Here is a 20,580-nt window from a genome sequence, read left to right on the forward strand (position 1 = left end):
TAACAAGCATCTGATCTGATGACTTAATAATTTATAAGGAAACAAATTGATAGCTAAAAAAAAATAAGATCACCTGGCTACCTAGAAGTGGACCCAACATTGTTATTGTTGCATTGCTTAATCTTCCTTATTGCTATAATGTCATTCTTTATTAAAAATTAATAAAGATTACTTATTTTGTGAAACAAATACTTAAGTATTTGTTACAAGTACTTAAGTAACAAGTGCTTAAGTAAACAAGTACGTAAGTAAATTGATTCTCACACATACTCTAAATATCATTATCTATTCAGTTCTAAGATACTGGGTCTGGGATCACTTTCTCCAAAAGTTCCTTATTATTTTATTCAGGAGATACTAATTAAAGTCTTGACTTAATGCAACTTACATAATTATCACTTTTTAGAAGGAAATTAAACTCCGATTTCTTATTTCTTAGTTATTACTTTGTGTTATTTGTTTTTTTAGTCGTTACTTTGAATAGCATATTCAGTACTGTTGATATGCAGTATATTGTCATACTTAAGGTAGTCACAGCCTGCACAGACTTCTTGGAATCTCAGTATCATATTTCTCTATGTAAATTTTTGCTCACTTCCTTTTTTAATTGGCCTGTGGCTAATATTTCTCCTGAAGGCAGGTGTTTCTTTTGTCTTAAATAATTGTTGTGTGCTTGTGTTTATAATAGGATTCTATAACTAAGATGGAAGATGTGCATAAGCAGTTTGAAGAATCGCAAAGAAACTATGTGAAAGAAATTGAAAATCTGAAAAATGAATTGGTGGCAGTACATTCCAAGCATAGTGAAGATAAAGCTAGCTTGCAAAAGGAACTGGAAGAAGCAACTAAAAAACAGTTAGAACTTTCTGAACAACTTAAATTTCAGGGTGACTCTGAAGATAATGTTAAAAAATTACAAGAGGAGATTCAGAATATTAGGCCAGCCTTTGAGGAGCAAATTTTATGTCTGCAAAAACAATTAAGAGCTGCCACAAATGAAAAGGAAAAAGAAATTACTCATCTCCAAGAAGTCATTGAGTCCAATTCGCAGCATTACCAAAAAGATATTAATAGTTTGCAAGAAGAGCTTTTGCAACTGAAAGTTACACATCAAGAGCAGGTTAAAGAATTGATGTGCCAAATTGAAGCATCTGCTAAAGAACATGAAGCGGAAGTAAATAATTTAAACCAGTTAAAGGAGAATTTAGTCAGACAATGTGAGGCAACTGAGAAGGACATTCAAGAGAAATATGAATGTGAATTAGAAAACTTAGAGAATGCGCCAAGTTCAAACCATGAAAATCAGATGTGTCCTTTGGTCTTACAAGAGGATGCTTTTGTAGAACAAGTAGTAAACGAAAAAGTCAAACATTTAGAAAATACTTTAAAGGAACTGGAGTCTCAACATAGTATCTTAAAAGATGAGGTAACTTACATGAATAATCTCAAATTAAAACTTGAAATTGATGCACAACATATAAAGGATGAGTTTTTTCATGAACGGGAAGACTTGGAATTTAAAATTAATGAATTGTTGCTAGCTAAAGAAGAACAGAGCTGTGTAATTGAAAAATTAAAGTCTGAGCTAGAAGATTCAAATAAACAATTTTGCTGTACTATAGAACAACATAACAAAGAAGTACAGAGTCTTAAGGAACAGCATCAGAAAGAAATATCAGAACTAAATGAGACATTTTTGTCAGGCTCAGAAAAAGAAAAATTAACATTAATGTTTGAAATACAGGGTCTTAAGGAGCAGTGTGAAAACCTACAGCAGGAAAAGCAAGAAGCAATTTTAAATTATGAGAGTTTGCGAGAGATTATGGAAATCTTACAAACAGAACTGGGGGAATCCGCCGGGAAAATAAGTCAAGAGTTTGAATCAATGAAGCAACAACAAGCATCTGATGTTAATGAACTTCAGCAGAAGCTCAGAACTGCTTTTAATGAAAAAGATGCTCTTCTTGAAACTGTGAATCGTCTCCAGAGAGAAAATGAAAAGTTATCCCAACAAGAATTAGTACCAGAACTTGAAAATACCATAAAAAGTCTTCAAGAAAAGAATGAAGTGTGTTTAGTTAGTCTCAGTCAGAAAGATACCATGTTACAAGAATTTGAAGCAAAGATAAGTTCTCTTACTGAGGAAAAAGATATTTTTGTAAGTAAAATAAAATCTTCTCATGAAGAGATGGATAATCTCCATAAAAAATATGAAGAGGAAGAAAAATTGATTATAGAACTTAGGGAAAAAGTGGAGCAAACTAGCCAGTACAACAGTGAACTAGAACAAAAGGTAAATGAATTAACAGGAGAACTAGAAGAAACTTTAAAAGAAAAGGATCAAAATAGCCAAAACCTAGAGAAGCTTAAGATTCAATTAAAAACTATTTCTGAAGACAAAGAAGCACTGTCATCTGAAGTGAAGTCTCTTTATGAGAAAAATGAAAGATTAAGTTCAGAAAAGAATCAGTTAAATAGGGATTTAGAGGCTTTCCTGTCCCAAAAAGATTTTATGCTTAAGGAACACCTTTCTGAATTAGAAAAGAAACTTCAGTTAGTGGTTACAGAACGAGATAATTTAAGTAAACTGCTTGAAAATGAGCATGTTCAGAAGTTATCTGTCAAAACTCAGTTGTATGGTTTTCTTAAGCAGATGGAGTCCAAAATTTCAGAAGAAAACAAAGAGCAAGATGTCGCAAATGTTCTGCAAGCTATAGGTGAATCCTTAACTAAAATAAATGAGGAAAAACACAACTTGATTTTTCAATATGATAAAAGAGTAGCAGAGTTAGAAAAAAAGATTGAGTGCCTTCAAGAAGAAAACTTGGTTCAGTGTGAAGAACTTCGGACTTTACTAAGAGACCATGAACAAGAGAAAGTTCTCTTAAGGAAAGAGTTAGAAGAAACACTGTCACGGAAGGAGGTCTTGCAGTCTGATCTTCTAGAAATGAAGAATGCTAATGAAAAAACAAGACTTGAAAATCAGAATCTTTTAAGTCAAGTTGAAGAAGCCTCTCAAAAATTATGTAGCAAAGATGAAACCCATGATGTAAAAGAACAATGTTTTGTAAAGGAACTTGGAAATCTGAGGCTGTCACTAGAACAAAAAGAAGCTGAATTAGAGGATGTGAAAGCAGAGTTGTTGTTATTAAAGGTACTATTATTTCAATTTTATTAATTTAAATAAATTCTTAATTCTAGTCCTAGATTCTACAAAATATGTACATTGAATTTTTATTTGAAGTTAGAAGTAAATTTTCATCAGTTAAGCTCAAGTGACAATTTTCTGAAAGTACATTAAATATTTTCATGTTGTTTATCCTTCGTCCACATTGGTCACTCTTTATTTTGATCACTTTAGAATCTTGATCTTGCATAAGATTAAATAATTAAGGGGTTAAATGTCTTGGTCAAAATCATCCATCCAGTCACCATCAAAACTAGAACATGAAAAGAATTTCATTCTTGTGTGACATACATAATACTATTTTTTAAAAGATTTTATTTATTTATTTGATAGATCACAAGTGGTAGAGAAGCAGACGGGGGGTGGGGGCATAGGAAGCAGGCTCCCTGCTGAACAGAGAGCCCAAAGCGGGACTCGATGCCAGAACCCCAAGGTCATGAGCCAAGCCAAAGGCAGAGGCTCAACCCACTGGGCCACCCAGGCGCCCTACATAATACTTTAATTCTTAAAGAGCACTGTTGAGCAGGAAACTGGGCTATTGCAGTGTTTAACTTCAGCCAAAATTTTAGATTTTTCTCCAAAAATTTATGAAAGTATGATGAACTATAATTATTTAATCTTTTCCTTATTGCATTATGTGTTTTATATGTGTCAGGTTGTTCATCTTGGCCTTGGATACTACTGGGTTTTTTTTTTATAGTAAATACTGTATGCATGATAAAGTCAGTATTACCTGGTCTATCAAGGTAAGAAAAAGACTTCATCAAATTGCTTTTTATGTGAATTTTCTTTAATGAGAATATTTTCATGCATGACATGATAGCCAGTTCATCATGGGGAATGAAGTGATTTTTTTTCTTGTTTTTCCTATAAAATCTAGGATACCTTAGAAAAATCACCTGTGGAAAATAATCAATCTTCTTTAGTAAAAGAGCTGGAAGAGAAAATAGGTAAGTGTGGTTTTGCCTATGACATTGCAGTGAATTACACACATTCTTCTAGTGTTAGAGTCTATTGAGAAATGTGGTAACCAGTTAATGAGTTGTTAAATCTTAATAACTAGCTGTCTCTTTTTTTTTTTTTATGATTTTATTTATTTATTTGAGAGAGAGAGATTACAAGTGGGCAGAGAGGCAGGCAGAGAGAGAGGGGGAACAGGTTCCCCACTGAGCAGAGAGCCCAATACAGGGCTTGATCCCAGGACCCTGAGATCACGACCCAAGCCGAAGGCAGAGGCTTAACCCACTGAGCCACCCAGGCGCCCCTAGCTGTCTCTCTAATGTCCTCATTCTTGCTTCTTTGCCATCTGCTTGCCTTCCCTTCCAAAATCACCATTTTCCTGTGTAATCCAAAGGACTGATGTGATTCCCTTTATAAATGGTTCCATGATTGTCTTGGGATTTTTCATTGATTTAGCATATTTTGTTTGAAGGCCAGGCTATGGTAATAGCAGAGTGATTAAGATACAGACCATGTCTTCAGAGAGTTCAATGCCAGAAGGGGCTGTCATTGCAGTAGTTTGAGGTGTGGACAAGATACAGTGCTGGCACTACAGGAAGGCAGGATTAACTGTCTGTCTTGAGTTAGGAAAAACATCACAAAATGGGCTATACTTTCGTTGTGTCTTGAAGAATGAGAAATTTGACAAGAGAAGAGGCAAGAGGGAACAGGCGCATGTATGTTAACATATATAACATCAGGGACCATACCAAGAAATTCCTGAAGGGACAGGAGTCCCATCACAAAAGCAGTAGAACGTGTGCAGAGCAGTTGGGACTTTCTCCTAATGCATCTTCATCAAACTAACATTATGGGGTAGCTATTTTATTCCCCTTTAGAAATGAAGAAACAGGGGTGCCTGGGTGGCTCAGTGGATTAAGCTGCTGCCTTCAGCTCGGGTCATGATCTCAGTGTCCTGGGATCGAGCCCCGCATCAGGCTCTCCACTCAGCAGGGAGCCTGCTTCCCCTTCTCTCTCTGCCTGGCTCTCTGCCTACTTGTGATCTCTCTCTCTGTCAAATAAATAAATAAAATCTTTAAAAAAAAAAAAAAGAAATGAAGAAACAAATACTTTTAAGTGTTAAGTAACGTGACAATAATGCTTCAGTTTAGTGCCCAGTTAGTCTGGTGGGGGAGAGGGAGAGGAGGAAGTTGAAGATTTTATGATGAATCCTGTTTTTCTTGTGGTGGATGATTGGAGCAAGTAGAGTTAGATGAGATTAGGAACTCAGTTTGAGACATGTTTAAATAACACCCCCAAATGGAGATGTCATGTAGATTGCTAAATATGCAGGAGGTAGCTAGAGGGAGGTAGCTAGACCAGAAATAAAAAGTTGCAGTTAACATAATAATTGCATTAAAAGCCATGATATGGAGATCACCAAGGAAAGGAATATAGAAAAAAAAAGATCAGAGACATTATCTGTCATTTAAAAATTTGAAAGATAGGAACAGCAAAGGAGATTAAGAAGGAGTAACCAGTGAATTGGGAAAACCCAGAGCATAAAATATCTTAGAAATTAAGACCAATGAAGCACAAGTGATGGAAGTGTTTCAAGAGGAAACAAATATTTAATCGTGGCAAATGCTGCTATAGGTCAGGTAACATTGGTACAATGAACTAATCATTAGATTAAGCAACATAGAGGTTACTGGTAACCTGATAACCTGTTCTGTGATATGCTAAGTCCAGAGCCTGATTGAAATGAATTCAAGGAAAAAAATGGGAGAAGAGGAAACTTCAGAGCATGTGTAATAACTCTTAACACAGAGTTTCGCTGTACAAGAAAGAGATGAGACAAAATCCAGATGGGAAATGTGGTGATTTGTCTTTTTGTGTGTGTGTGATGTTTCACCAGTCCTTTATAACCTCTTCCCATCCTGTTTGGTGCTTCCACTGTTTGCTCTTAGCTTTAAAGCTCTTGATATTTTCCTTATTGCATGTTGGAAAAAATATATTAAGGGGATTTGCTGCACAAGAAGGAGGGTGCATTGCTGCACTGATGCCTGAGTCAATGAGAAGGTACAGAATAAAATGCAGAAGTGGAATTGCTGGCAGGTGCTGGTTGGACACACAGAGACAGTCACCTGTAGCAGCAGAGGAAGGCAGAGGCTGTGAACACAGGTACATCTAGATTAAGAGCAAGGAGAGAAATTCAGATTGTAACTTAAGCAGAAATAGCAAGAAGTAAGATCTGGAACACAGGAGTTGAAATAGAGGACATTGCTAAAGACATTAAGGGAGAGATCAGGATTGGATACATAAAACACATTATGGGTTTAGTTGTAAAAATCACACCTGCCAACAAAGAGGAGTGTGTCTACAGAGCCTAAGTATTTAACTGTGTCTGGTATTTCCCCTACATGACCATGATTTACACATTGCCACCAAAAGTCCTACGGTACTTGAGTTTCTAGGATATCTTTTCTTTTTTTTTTTAAGACTTTATTTATTTGAAAGGGAGAGCGCACAAGTAGGGGTGAGGAAGAGCAAAGGGAGAGGAAGAAACTAACTCCTTGCTGAGCAGGGAGTCCAAAAGGGGCTTGGATCCCAGGACCCTGAGATAATGACCTGAGCCAAAGGCAGACCCTTAACCAACTGAGTCACCCAGGTGCCCTCTAGGATATCTTCTAATGTTAAAAGAGTCCTAATAGCCTCTCCAATTTCTAGCTGCTTATGAAATGATTTTCTAAAAAGTAGGCCATTTTGATAGATTACAGGAAATGGACATTTTTTACGTTGTTTGCCTTGCTTAGGTAATGAATAAGCTTTCACTTTAAAAATATTACTATTTTTGCTACTTATTTCAGTACTTTTAATTCCAGATTACAGATTTTATGTTCCTGATTAAAGGTTAATTTATAAGGCCAAAGTAAGTAAATAATTTGGATTTTTTTCCCGTTAGAGTTCATGTATAATTTTTTCATTTTGTGTTTTTAGGATATCTGGAAAAAGAATCCAAAGAGAAGGAGGAAAAAATAAATAAGATAAAACTGGTTGCTGTGAAGGCAAAGAAAGAACTAGATTCTAGCAAAAAAGAGGTAAGGGAACTTAAAAATGCAAGATTCAAGAATCTTACATGTTAGAAAATTTAGTTTTTCTCTCCATAAAAAACTTACCATATATTTAAAATAGGCCCAGACTCTACGGGAAGAGCTAGAATCTGTTCGATCAGAAAAGGATCAGTTGTCTACTTCCATGAGAGATCTCATTCAAGGAGCAGAAAGCTATAAGGTAAAAGTAGTTATTTTAATAGCAAGTTATGTTTGTAACTTCTAAATTAAGGAATATTATTAGAAATGTAAAACTCTTGTCCATAACGCAGTCATCTTGTACTTTTCAGTGAATCCTTTTTTCTGTTGTTTTTGTGTAATGTGGTAGCATCCTAGTATCAAGATTTTAAGTGTCTAAGCTTTAAAGTTCTTTCAAGCTATTATTTTTTAAAACTAAAATTCTGTTTTGGGATTTCCTAATAAAATAAGTAACAAAAAAGATGGCTATTATTACTGTTATTATTTTATATTCTGGCCAAGTGAATAAATTGAAAGCTCAAATAACAGGTTTAAAAGGAAAATGAATGAATTATTTGGAGGTAATAATGCTTGTCAACCTAACATGAGAATCTATTATAAAAATATAAAATGAGACTGTAATGACTTCATTAAATGTAAAATAAAAACCATTACGTTCTTTTATGTATCTATTCAGCAAATATTTGTACAGTCAGGCCAAATACTGAGTTCTAGGGAGATGCAGCCAACCAAATACACTAATTTCCCTCCCTCTTAGGACTTAAATTTCAGTGGCAATAATAGACAAGTAGACCAAAATTTAAGAAACTTACTGTGTAGAACAATAAAAGAGGGTGGTAGGGAGAAAAGGATAAGTGGGACTGATTGAATGAAGAAAATTCCGTAGTAGCCAAAAAATAAAATTTTGGAAGAACTTTAATGAGAAAACTTGGCCTTCATGAAGAAAACTGCAAAACACATATATGGCAACTATTATTATTTGAAACACTAGTTTTCAAGTTGGTTTATATGCTCCAAAAGAATTTCACTAAAAATCTAGGATTTATTTTGATCGGGCAATCTTGATAATTCTAAGTTTCAAATGAAAAATACACTTATAAGAGTAATTAATACTTTTTAAAATGAAAAAGGAAAATGGACATCTTGATTTAGCAGATGCTAAAATTTTATTAGGAAACCATAATAAAGTGATACAGGTCTGATATAAAAATAGGACATTAACAGAAGATATAGAGACTTCTATCTAACAACAAATGCTTCTAGGCCAGGCTCCCTTCTAAGCACTTTACTTTTCTTTTTTTTTTTTTTTTCAATTTATTTATTTTCAGAAAAACAGTATTCATTATTTTTTCACCACACCCAGTGCTCCATGCAAACCGTGCCCTCTATAATACCCACCACCTGGTACCCCAACCTCCCACCGCCCCCCCGCCACTTCAAATCCCTCAGATTGTTTTTCAGAGTCCATAGTCTCTCATGGTTCACCTCACTTTACTTTTCTTTATCACACTTAATTCTGGAAAGAACCCCAAGAAATATGTTACTAACGTTGCCAGGTTACAAGTGAGAAATCCAAGGCAGAAAGAGATTAAGAGACTCAAATTACGGAGCAAGTAACATAGTAAGGCCAGGATTGGATTCAGGTGGTGTGGTTCCAGATCTGTTCTAATACCAAACTTAGTGGTATACTAAACTTTGCTACATACTATTCCAGTAAAATTTGAAAACATAGAAGCCAACAAAGAAGGAATTAAATAACTACTTCAGAATAATTAAGTCAGATTTTTACTTCACTCCCACACACCAGAATAAATCCTAGATGGATTTAAAGAATTTTGTCAAATGTGGAAGGGATTTTTAAAAACCTAGTATAAGACACTTAAATCATTTGAGTTCTGGATATGAAATACGTTTTCTTTCTTTTTTTTTTTTTTTTTTTTAAAGATTTTATTTATTTATTTGACAGACAGAGATCACAAGTAGCAGAGAGGCAGGCAGAGAGAGAGGGGAAAGCAGGCTCCCTGCCGAGCAGAGAGCCCGATGTGGGGCTCGATCCCAGGACCCTGGGATCATGACCTGAGCCGAAGGCAGAGGCTTTAACCCACTGAGCCACCCTGGCGCCCCAATACGTTTTCTTTCTTAAAAACTTAAAGCAATTAAAGAAGTTACAAAGAAAAAGATAGACTGCACTATAATAAAATATAAAATTAACATGAAAATATGACAAGAGATTAATATCCTTAATATATAAAGGTATCTGACAAATTCATTTTTAAAACACTTATTTGAAGTTTAAATATAGGCTTATTTGACTTTTATGAGCCATTAGTGGCTTGCTTCTTTCAATTTTAGGAATCCCATAACGTATTTTATTAATTTCCTGCATGGGTAGACCAGGTATGCCAAATTCTTTGTTTAAAATATAGATTTCAAAAGACTGAAAAAAGAACAGACTATCAAAGAACTGTAAGACAAGAACTGAAAGTGTAACTGCATTATGAGAATACTCATAGGAGAAGAAAGACATGCCTTTCAACAAACGTAAAAAGTTCTTTGGAAAATGATACAGGTCGGACTCAGAAAAGGCAACACAATATTGAAGAAGAACAAAACAATCTGACCTCAAGACTTAGAATAACACTACAGCGATCAAGACAGTGGTTTTGGTGAAAGAATAAATAAATAGATCAGTGGAACAGAATAGAGAACCCAGAAATAGACCCACATAAATATAGTCAACTGTTCTTTGACAGTGGAGCAAAGATAATCTTTTCATCAAATGGTGCTGGAACAACTGGACATGCACATTCAAAACAAATGGGATCTAGATACAGATCTTATATCCTTCACAAAAATTAACTCAAAGTGAATCACAAACCTAAATGTAAAAACATAAAACTGTGATATGCCTAGAAGATAGAAGGATGAAACCTAGAAATGTGGGTATGGCAGTGACTTTTTAGATAGAACACCAAAGGCATGATCCATGAAAGAATTGATAAGCTATATATACTTCATTTAAATTACAAATTTCTGTTCTGTGAAAGATAATAGACCTTGAGAGCTTGTTTGGAGGTTCTAGCAGGGGAGCGCAGCTACTCATATACCCTTGACCGAAGAACGGTCCTCTCCTCTATCGGGGAAGGTCGTCCTCTTCGACCGAGCGTGCAGCTTCGGGTGAGACGCACATGGAGCGGTGAGGGAGGAAGGGGACACCCGCCTAGCCAGCCAGATCAGCCGAATCAACCCTGGCGATCAATGGGGTGACAGATGTCGCAGCCAGATCGCCCTCACATCATGTGAAAGATAATAGAATGAGAAGGCATAGACTGGGAGAAAATACTTGCAAAGGACATATATATGGTGAAGGACTGTTACCCCAAAATACACAAAGAACCACTGAAACTCAACAGTAAGAAAACAGAAACCTGATTTTTTAAATGGACCAAAAACTTCACAGATACCACATTAAAGATGATAAAGAGATGGCAAATGAGCATATGAAAAAATACTCCAAGGAAATACAAATGAAAACAATGAGATAACCTATTATCTCATATCACACCTATTAGAATGACCAAAATCTCAAACATCAACACCATCAAATGCTGACAAGGACTTGGAGCAATAGGAACTCTCATTTGGGAACTCTGGTGGTGATGCAAAGGAGTAAGTACAGCCATTTGGGGAGTTTTGCAGTTTCTTAAAAAACTAAACCTACTCTTTTTACCATACAATCTAGTAGTAACCATTGATATTTACCCAATGCAGTTAGTTGAAAACTTACATCCACACAAAAATCTATACATAGGTGTTTATAGCAGCTATATTTATAATTGCCAAAATTTGGGGAAAACCAAAGTAGTCTTCAGTAGGTGACTAGATAAGCTGTGGTACATTCAAACAATGGAATATTATTCAGCACTAAAAAGAAATGAGCTATCTAGCCATGAAAAGGTGTGGAGAAAACTTATATGTATATCACTACTAAGCAAAAGAAGCCAATCTGAAGAGTCTACATAATGTATGATACCAAATACATGACATTCTGGAAAAGGCAAAAGACGGTTGAATAAAAAATCAGTGGTACCCAGGGGTATGTGGGAGAAATGGATAAATGGGTAGGGGGCGGGGAATGGAAAAAGGAGAAATGGAAATAGGTGGAAAAATCCTCTATGAATTTTTAGCTTATGGAACTGTCTCTGTGATAATCTTTAATGGTGGATGTATGTCATTTTAAATTTGTCCAAACCTAGAGAATGTATAACACCAAAAGTGAACCCTAATGTAAACTCTGGATATTGGAGGATGACATGTCCTTGAAAAGTCATCAGTTACAATAAATAGACCACTATGGTGAGGCTTATTGATAATGTCAGAGGCTCTGCATTTGGGGTGGAGGGGTAATGGGAAATCTTTATACTTTCCTCCTAGTTTTGGTGTGAAGCTAAAACTCTAAATTTTCTCAATCTTTGAGTAAATTGAGTAAAAATGAGTTCCATTTGTGATGAAACATCAAGATTTAAGATTAAATCAGCAATGCTGATATGTTTAAGGATGATCATTAAAAGCAAAACAAAGCTGGAAGCATCACATCTGGACTTCAAGCTATATAACAAACTGTAGTCATCGAGACAGCATGCTACTGGCACAAAAACAGACACATGGATCAATGGAGAAGAATAGAAAACCCAGAAACAGACCCACAACTAGATGGTCAACTAATCTTTGAGAAAGCCGAAATGAATACTCAATGGAAAAAGTCTCTTCAACAAATGATTTTGGGAAACCTGGACAACAACTTACAAAAGAATAAAACTAGACCACTTTCTTACACTATACACAAAAATAAGTTCAAAATGAATGGAAAACTTAAATGTGAGACAGGAAACCATCAGAATCCTAGAGGAGAACAAAGGCAGCAACCTCTTTGACCTCAGCCATCTCAGCTTCTTACTAGACATCTTTTTGGGAGCAAGGGAAACAAAAGCAAGAATGAACTATTGGGACTTCATCAAGACAAAAAGCTTCTATGCAGAAAAGGAAGCAACAAAACTAAAAGGCAACCTATGGAATGGGAGAAGGTATTTGCAAATGACATACCTGGTAAAGGGTTAGTATCGAAAATCTGTAAAGATCTAATAAAATATAAAAAATAAATATGTAATCCAGTTAAGAAATGGGCAGAAGACCTGAACAAACATTTTTCCAAAGAAGACATCTAGATGACTAGCAGATACTTTTTTTTTTTAAGATTTTTATTTATTTGTCAGAGTGCCCGAGAGCACAAGCAGGGGGAGCGGCAGGCTCCCCACTGAGCAGGACTCCAGGATCATGACCTGAGCCGAAGGCAGAGTGAGCCACCCAGGCATTCCTAGCAGATATGTTCTAAAAAGTTGCTTAACATCAGTCATCCCCCGGGAAATACATATCAAAACCACAATGAGATGCCACCTCACTCTTGTCAGAACAGCTAAAATTAACAAATCAACAGATGTTGGTGAGGATGTGGAGAAAGCACCTCTTACACTGTTGGTGGAATGCAAACTGATGCAGCTACTCTGGAAGACAGTATGGAGGTTCCTCGAAAAGTTAAAAATAGAACTACCATAATACCCAGCAATTGCACTACTAGGTATTAACCCAAAGACTACAAAATTAGTGATTCAGAGGGGTGCATGCACCCTGATATTTATAGCAGCATTATCAACAATAGCCAAACTATGAAAGAGCCCAGATGTCCATTGACAGGTGAATGGATAAAAACGATGTGGCGTATATATACGATGGAATGTTACTCACCTATCAGAAAGAATGAAGTCTTGCCATTTGCAACGACGTGGATGGAGCTAGTTTATTGTGCTAAGCACCATAAGTCAGAAAAAGGCAAATACCTTATGATGTCACTCATATGTGAAATTTAAGAAACAAAACAGATGAACAGAGGGGAAAGGGAAAAGACAGGAATGCAAACCATAAGAGACTCTTAAATGTAGAGAAAAAACTGAGGGTGGGTGGGGGACAGGCTAAATGAATGATTAGTATTAAGGAAGGCACTTGTGATGAGCACTATATATTATATATAAGTAATGAATCACCAAATTCTACACCTGAAACTGATTTTACCATATGTATTAACTAGTATTTAAATAAAAAATGAAATTTTAAAAAAAGAATGATAATCACTTTTTATAAAAACAGACTTGTAACTGAGCTCCGTTAGGCTTCTTAGGGAGCATCAATATTAGGATGCTGAGTAAATTTGTGGATTGCTTACAAATTTGGCCAATTTCTTTTTTCAGTGTTCATACCACTTGCAATAATCATCTTTATTAGTTTTTTTAAAGATCTAACACGCAACAGTTCTGAAGGGATGATAATTCGTAATTATTCTTTGCTGATTATAGTCAGAATTTCCTGTAGAGAGCCATTATTTACTAGAGACTGCTTTGGTATTCAATTTTTGCAGCCCTTGACAACTGTTAGAACCATAGTAAGTAAAAACAAAGACGACCAGCTAGAATGTAAGAGCATAAAGAGCTCTGATCTATAGAGTTAAAGGAATCTGCACAAATACAAAACAAGCATGGAATCTTCTCTCTGTGGAAAAGAACACAAATGATTTCTCAGTATGCCAGGATGTAACAGAATCCTCAGACAAATAAACATGGACAAACAAATTTTTAAGCCAGATTCTAGATTCCCAATTCCTGCCTTTGTCACAAGATGAGTAGACCATAAAGTTGAAACCCAAATTCTAACACTCAGCTACCAGTGTGGAGAACAGTTGATTATATATAAATCAGAATTAGAAACAAAATTAGATTTGTTCAAGAATCAGATTTGGCGGGGCGCCTGGGTGGCTCAGTGGGTTAAAGTCTCTGCCTTCGGCTCGGGTTATGATCCCAGGGTTCTGGGATTGAGCCCCCATCAGGCTCTCTGCCACGGAGAGCCTGCTTCCTCCTCTCCCTGCCTGCCTCTCTGCCTACTTGTGATCTCTGTCAAATAAATAAATAAAATCTTCAAAAAAAAAAAAAAAAAAAAAGACTCAGATTTGGCAAGCAGGAACCAGAAAGAGCATATAATTGTCCACTTGAGACCTCAGAGGAGACTGGGAGGGGGAGCAAAGGACTCAAGAGGTCCTGGTTTGGATGAAGGCCACTTTTTAGGCTTCCCAAAATAAACTTTCAAAGAAAACTCAGAAAGATTTTGTTATTCTGCACACAAATTCATTCATGTGAAGAACAAGTCAGTAGTTCTTCAGGAACAAAAGTGAAAACGGGATTTGTAAGAGAAAAGAGAGGAAGGGAAAAAAAATCCCACTCACAGTCTGGAAACAGTGAATCTCATGTACATATTTTGGAAGATAACCTGATTTGCTAGTATGTCATGAAAAGGCCAGTCTGGGCACTTTGTTCTTGAGTAGGGGCAAACCAAAAATATTAAAGAAAATTCTGTTGGTTTTAGAGTTCAGAAAATGTTAAACATTTTGTCACAGAGTTTAAGAGACTGTTTTTATAAAATATCTTCCCATGTTCTTCCATTAGCACTTCTACCTTTTATTAGGCTGGGCCTGAAACATTTCCCTCATCAGAATTCTTTAGGTAGAAGGCAACCAGGTTAAACTTTTTCTCCTCCTTCTCTAAATGTTGCTCATGTTTCAGAAGTTTATTTTTGTTGATGACTAGAATATTTAACTTGCAGATATTATATTGTATAAATGTAAAATCCTTTTGCCCTGTAATAGTTCCCCCATACTAAAAGTCATCTGAATTATACTAATTATATAATGCCAGTTAGCTCTTCAACCAAATGTTGAATTTAAATATTTTAAGCTTTATTTATAAATGTTCTCATGGACTCGTGAACTCAATAGACTCATAAATGTTCTTTCAAGATGGCTTGATAACATAGTCTGACTGGTTGAATGTATAATAATTGCCTGAAGCTAAATCCTTTTGTCTTTTTTTGAAGAATCTTTTATTAGAATATGATAAACAGTCAGAGCAGTTGGATGTGGAAAAAGAACGTGCTAATAATTTTGAGCATCACATAGAAGACCTTACAAGACAATTAAGGAATTCAACTTTTCAGGTAAAATTTTTTGAGATATAATTGACATATAACATTATGTTACTTTAGTTTCAGGCATACAACATCATGATTTGTATATAGTTAATACCTGTCACCATGCATAGTTCATTTTTTCTTGCAATTAGAATTTTAGGATTTTACTTTCTTAAGTAAAAAAATTTTTTATTACTTTATTGAGATCAAAAGCTTCTGCACAGTAAAGGAAGCAGTCAACAAAACAAAGAGGCAACCCACAGAATGGGAGAAGATGTTCGCAAATGACAGTATAGACAAAGGACTGATATCTAAAATCTATAAAGAACTCCTCAAACTCAACACACACAAAACAGATAATCACGTCAACAAAATAGGCAAAAGACATGGACAGACACTACTCCAATGAAGACATGCAAATCGCTAACAGACACATGAAAGAATGTTCATCATCACTAGCCATCAGAGAGATTCAAATCAAAACCATATTGAGATACCACCTTATACCAGTTAGAATGGCCAAAATTAACAAGACAGTAAACAACACGTGTTGGAGAGGATGTGAGGAAAGGGGAATCCTCTTAAACTGTTGGTGGGAATGCAAGTTGGTGCAGCCACTTTGGAAAACAGTGTGGAGATTCCTTAAGAAAGTAAAAATAGAGCTTCCCTATGACCCCGCAATTGCACTACTGGGTATTTACCCCAAAGATACAGATGTAGTGAAAAGAAGGGCCATCTGTACCCCAATGTTCATAGCATCAATGGCCACAGTCACCAAACTGTGGAAAGAACCAAGATGCCCTTCAGTGGATAAATGGATAAGGAAGATGTGGTCCATATACACTGTGGAGTATTATGCCTCCATCAGAAAGGATGAATACCCAACTTTTGTAGCAACGTGGATGGGACTGGAAGAGATTATGCTGAGTGAAATAGGTGAAGCAGAGAGTCAATTATCTTGTGGTTTTGCTTATTTGTGGAGCAAAGGAATAACACAGAGGACTTGGGGAGATGGAGAGGAGAAAAGTTGGGGGAATTAGAGGGGGAGATGAACTATGAGAGACTGTGGACTCTGAAGAACTAACTGAGTTTTAGAAGGGAGGGAGTTGGGAGGTTGGGTGAGCGTGGTGGTAGGTATTATGGAGGGCACTTACTTGCATGGAGTACTGGATGTGGTACATAAACAATGAATTCTGGAACACTGAAAAGAAATTTAAAAAAATAATTTTTTTAATTGTGTTATGTTAGTCCCCATACAGTACATCATTAGTTTTTGATGTGCTGTTCCACGACTCATTGTTTGAATATGACACCCAGTGCTCCATGCAATCCATGCCCTCCTTAATACCCATTACCAGCTCACCCATCCTCTCACCCCACTCCCTTCTAAAACCCTCAGTTTGTTTCCTAGAGTCCATAGTCTCTCGTGGTTCGTCTTCCACTCCAATTTCTCCCCCTTCATTTTTCAGTTCTCTTAATGTCCTCCATGCTATTCCTTGTGTTCCACAAATAAGTGAAACCATATGATAATTGACTCTCTCTGTTTGACTTACTCACTTAACAATCTCCTCCAGTCCCATCCATGTTGATACAAAAGTTGGGTATTCATCCTTTCTGATGGCTGAGTAATATTCCACTGTGTATATGGACCACATCTTCTTTATTCCTCTGTCTGTTGAAGGGCATCTTGGCTGTTTCCACAGTTTAGCTATTGTGGACATTGCTGCTGTGAACATTAACTATAGCACCATGCTGTACATTACATTTCATTATTTGTTTATTTTCACGTGTAACTTTGTACCCCGTGACTCCCTTCAGTGATTTCACTCACACCCCACCCTGTGCCTGTGGCAACCACATATTCTCCCTCTCTCTCTCTATGAGTTTAGTTTGTTTTTTTTTAATTCCACATATAAGTGAAATCATACAGTATTTGTCTTTCTCTTTCTGACTTATTTCACTTAACATAATGTCCTCAAGGTCCATTCATGTTGTCACAGATAGCAAGATTTCATACTCTGTGTGGCTTAATAATATTCTGTTGTATGATACACCACATTTTCCTTATCCATTCATCCACCAGTGATCACTTAAGTTGTGTCCTTATCCTGACTGTTGTTAGTCATGCTGCAATGAACATGGCTGTACATGTATCTTTTTGAGTTAGTGTTTTTGTTTTCTTTGATCAAATACACAGAAGTGGAACTATTGGATCATACAGTAGTTCTGTTTTTAATTTTTTGAAGAACTTCCCATACTGTTTTCCACAGTGGCTGCATCAATTTACATTCTCACCAACGGTACACAAGTGTTCCCTTTTCTCAACATCCTTGGCAACACTTGTTTTTGGTTGGTATATTTTTTTTAATAATAGTCATTCTAACAGGTATGAGATGATATTTCATGGTGGTTTTGATTTGCTTTCTCTAATGATCCATGATGTTGAACATCTTTTCATGTACCTATTGGTCATCTGTATGACTTTGGGAAAATGTCTGTTTAGATATTTTGCCCGTTTTTATTTTTATTTATTTTTTTTATTTATTATTTATTTGACAGACAGAGATCACAAGTAGGCATAGAGACAGGCAGAGAGAGAGGGGGAAGCAGGCTCCCTGCTGAGCAGAGAGCCTGATGTGGGGCTCGATCTCAGGACCCTGGGATCATGACCTGAGCCAAAAGCAGAGGGTTTAACCCACTGAGCCACCCAGGTGCCCCTTTTGCCCGTTTTTAAATCGAATTCTTTGGTCTTTTGCTATTGAGTTGTAGGAATTCTTTATTTAGGGTATTAAGCCATTATCAGTTACAAGATTTACAAGTAATTTCTTCTTTTCAGTAGGTTGCCTTTTCATTCTCTTGATGGTTTCCTTTGCTGTAAAGAAGCCTTTGAACTTGATGCAGTCTCATGTGTTGATTTTTGGTTTTGTTGCCTTTGCTTTTGGTGTCAGGTTCAAAAAATCATTGACAAGACTAATGTCAAGGAACTTACTGCGAATCTCTAGGAGTCTTATGGTTTCAGGTCCTACATTCAAATTTTGTGCCATTTTGAGTTAATTTTTGTGTAAGATGTAAGATAGTGGTCCAGTTTCATTCTTTTACATCTGTCCTTCCAACTTGCCCAACACCATTTATTGAAGAGACTATCCTTTTCTCATTGTATATTCTTGGCTCCTTTGTCATAAATGAATTGACCATATATACATGGGTTTATTTGGGGGCTCTTTTTTCTGTTTCATTGATCTGTGTGTCTTATTATGCCACTACCATACTATTTTGAGTGCTATAGTTTTATAATACATTTTGAAATCAGGGAGCATGATATCTCCAGTTTTGTTGTTCTTTTTCAAGATTGCTTTGGCAGTTTGGGCTCTTTGGTGGTTCTGTACAAGTTTTAGAATTGTTGTTCTAGTTCTGTGAAAAATACCATTGGATTTTGATAGGGGTTGCTCTGAATCTATAGATTGCTTTGGTCAGTATAACAATATTTGTACTTTCAGAAAATATTGATTCTTCCAAACTATGAACATAGAATATCTTCCATTTATTTATGTCATCTTCAGTTCATTTCATCAGTGTCTTATAGTTTTAAACATACAAATCTTTCACCTCTTTGGTTGAATTTGTTATTAGGTATTTTTTTTTCTTTTAGATGCAGTTATGTGGGATTATTTATTCTTAATTTCTCTTCCTTATAGTTTGTTCTTAGTGTATAGAAACACAACAGATTTCTGTATATTGATCTTATATTCTGCAGCTGTACTGAATTCATTTATTATCTCTCGTATTTTTTGTGGAGTCTTTAGAGTTTTCTATACATACTATCCTGTCATGAGCAAGTAGAGTTTTATTTCTTCCTTTCTAATTTAGATCCCTTTTCTTTTTCTTACTTATTGCTGTGGCTAGGACGTCTAACACTATGTTAAATAAGAGTGGGAATCTTCTCTTGTTCCTGATCTTAGAGGAGAAGATTTTCATCACTGAGTATGGTGTAGCTGTGGTTGCATCATATATGGCCTTTATTATGTTGAGGTACATTCCTCTACACTCACTTTGTTGAGAGGACTTTTCAGGTAATTTTAAATTGAGTAAATGCAGATGTGAAAAATGTAATAAGTGTATTTCGATTTCAAAATTTTGCATAAAAATTAAAATTAAATTCATTAAAACTAATAGAAACAATTTCATTTTGTTCTTCCCATTGTTGGAAGAAGAATATGATAAAAAACTGGCAACTCTCCTGTCTTATCTGTTGCTCTAATCTCCACTCCCTGGGTGTTTGGGTTTGTTTTTTGTTTCTTTTTTGCCTTTTCCTCTGCCAGTGCGCCTGGTCTCTTGTAATCTTTGCCAAATTTATTTTAAGAGTAATAACGTTTTAAACTTATTCTTGATTTTACATTATGTGGAATTGTTTTTGAAATCTTTATTTTTCATACTCTGCCAGTAATCTTATAATGTATCATTTTGTTCTCCCTCCCCTATACATATTTTCTACATGTTTACTGTAGTGAATCATTTGTCATTTTAGTGCGAAAAATTAAGTTCTGATAATGAAGATCTCTTAGCCCGTATTGAGACACTGCAGTCTAATGCAAAGTTACTAGAAGTACAGATTTTAGAAGTCCAAAAAGCCAAAGCAGTGGCAGACAAAGAGCTGGAAGCCGAAAAACTTCAGAAAGAGCAGAAGATAAAGGTAAAAACAGTCCTGTGGGATTAGTTCATGTTATATAGTGATACTTTCATCATATTATTTAAGTGAAGGAAAGACTTTGTAATGAGTAGCATTTGTGAATACAAGAGTTCGTTAATTCCTTAATATATAATGTATGTCAGCTATGAAGTTGAGAATCCCAAGCTATGATTTTGGGATGTGTGTTTTTTAAATATTAAAAGATTTTCGAGCTTTTTATATTACAGTATGTCAGATTTATTCTATAGACCCTTGCAATACGTTTTTAATGTTGGTTTGTTTGGGGGGTGGAGTGGTGATATTTTTATTTTTAATTGCAGGAGCATGCCAGTTCCATAAATGAACTTGAAGAACTTCAACTGCAGCTTCAGAAGGAAAAGAAACAGCTTCAGAAAACCATGCAAGAATTAGAGCTGGTTAGAAAGGTAAAATAAAACACCAAATTCAAAACGGAGGTCAATATTCACAGTGTTAAACAATTCTGATAGTTTAGAAAGGAAATATTTCAAAAATGAGGTTTTTCACTCATGAAAGAAATTGAAGAAGACACAAATAGATGGAAGACCATTCCATGCTCTTGGATCGGAAGAATAAACATTGTTAAAATG

The 20,580-nt window shown here is 35.7% G+C and overlaps 1 protein-coding gene across 1 annotated transcript in view; it reads left to right on the plus strand.

Annotated features, from left to right (window-relative positions):
* The window catches only part of GCC2 (GRIP and coiled-coil domain containing 2), a 57,336-nt gene that overhangs the window by 7,339 nt on the left and 29,417 nt on the right, over positions 1–20,580 (plus strand). The window contains exons 6-12 of the mRNA XM_044263788.1: positions 689–3,154; positions 4,068–4,137; positions 7,127–7,227; positions 7,322–7,420; positions 15,193–15,312; positions 19,811–19,975; positions 20,293–20,397. Coding sequence (XP_044119723.1) covers positions 689–3,154; positions 4,068–4,137; positions 7,127–7,227; positions 7,322–7,420; positions 15,193–15,312; positions 19,811–19,975; positions 20,293–20,397 — 3,126 coding nt within the window. The remainder of the gene's footprint in view (positions 1–688; positions 3,155–4,067; positions 4,138–7,126; positions 7,228–7,321; positions 7,421–15,192; positions 15,313–19,810; positions 19,976–20,292; positions 20,398–20,580) is intronic.

The sequence above is a fragment of the Neovison vison genome, chromosome 8, assembly GCF_020171115.1.
Source record: "Neovison vison isolate M4711 chromosome 8, ASM_NN_V1, whole genome shotgun sequence".
NCBI lineage: Eukaryota > Metazoa > Chordata > Mammalia > Carnivora > Mustelidae > Neogale > Neogale vison.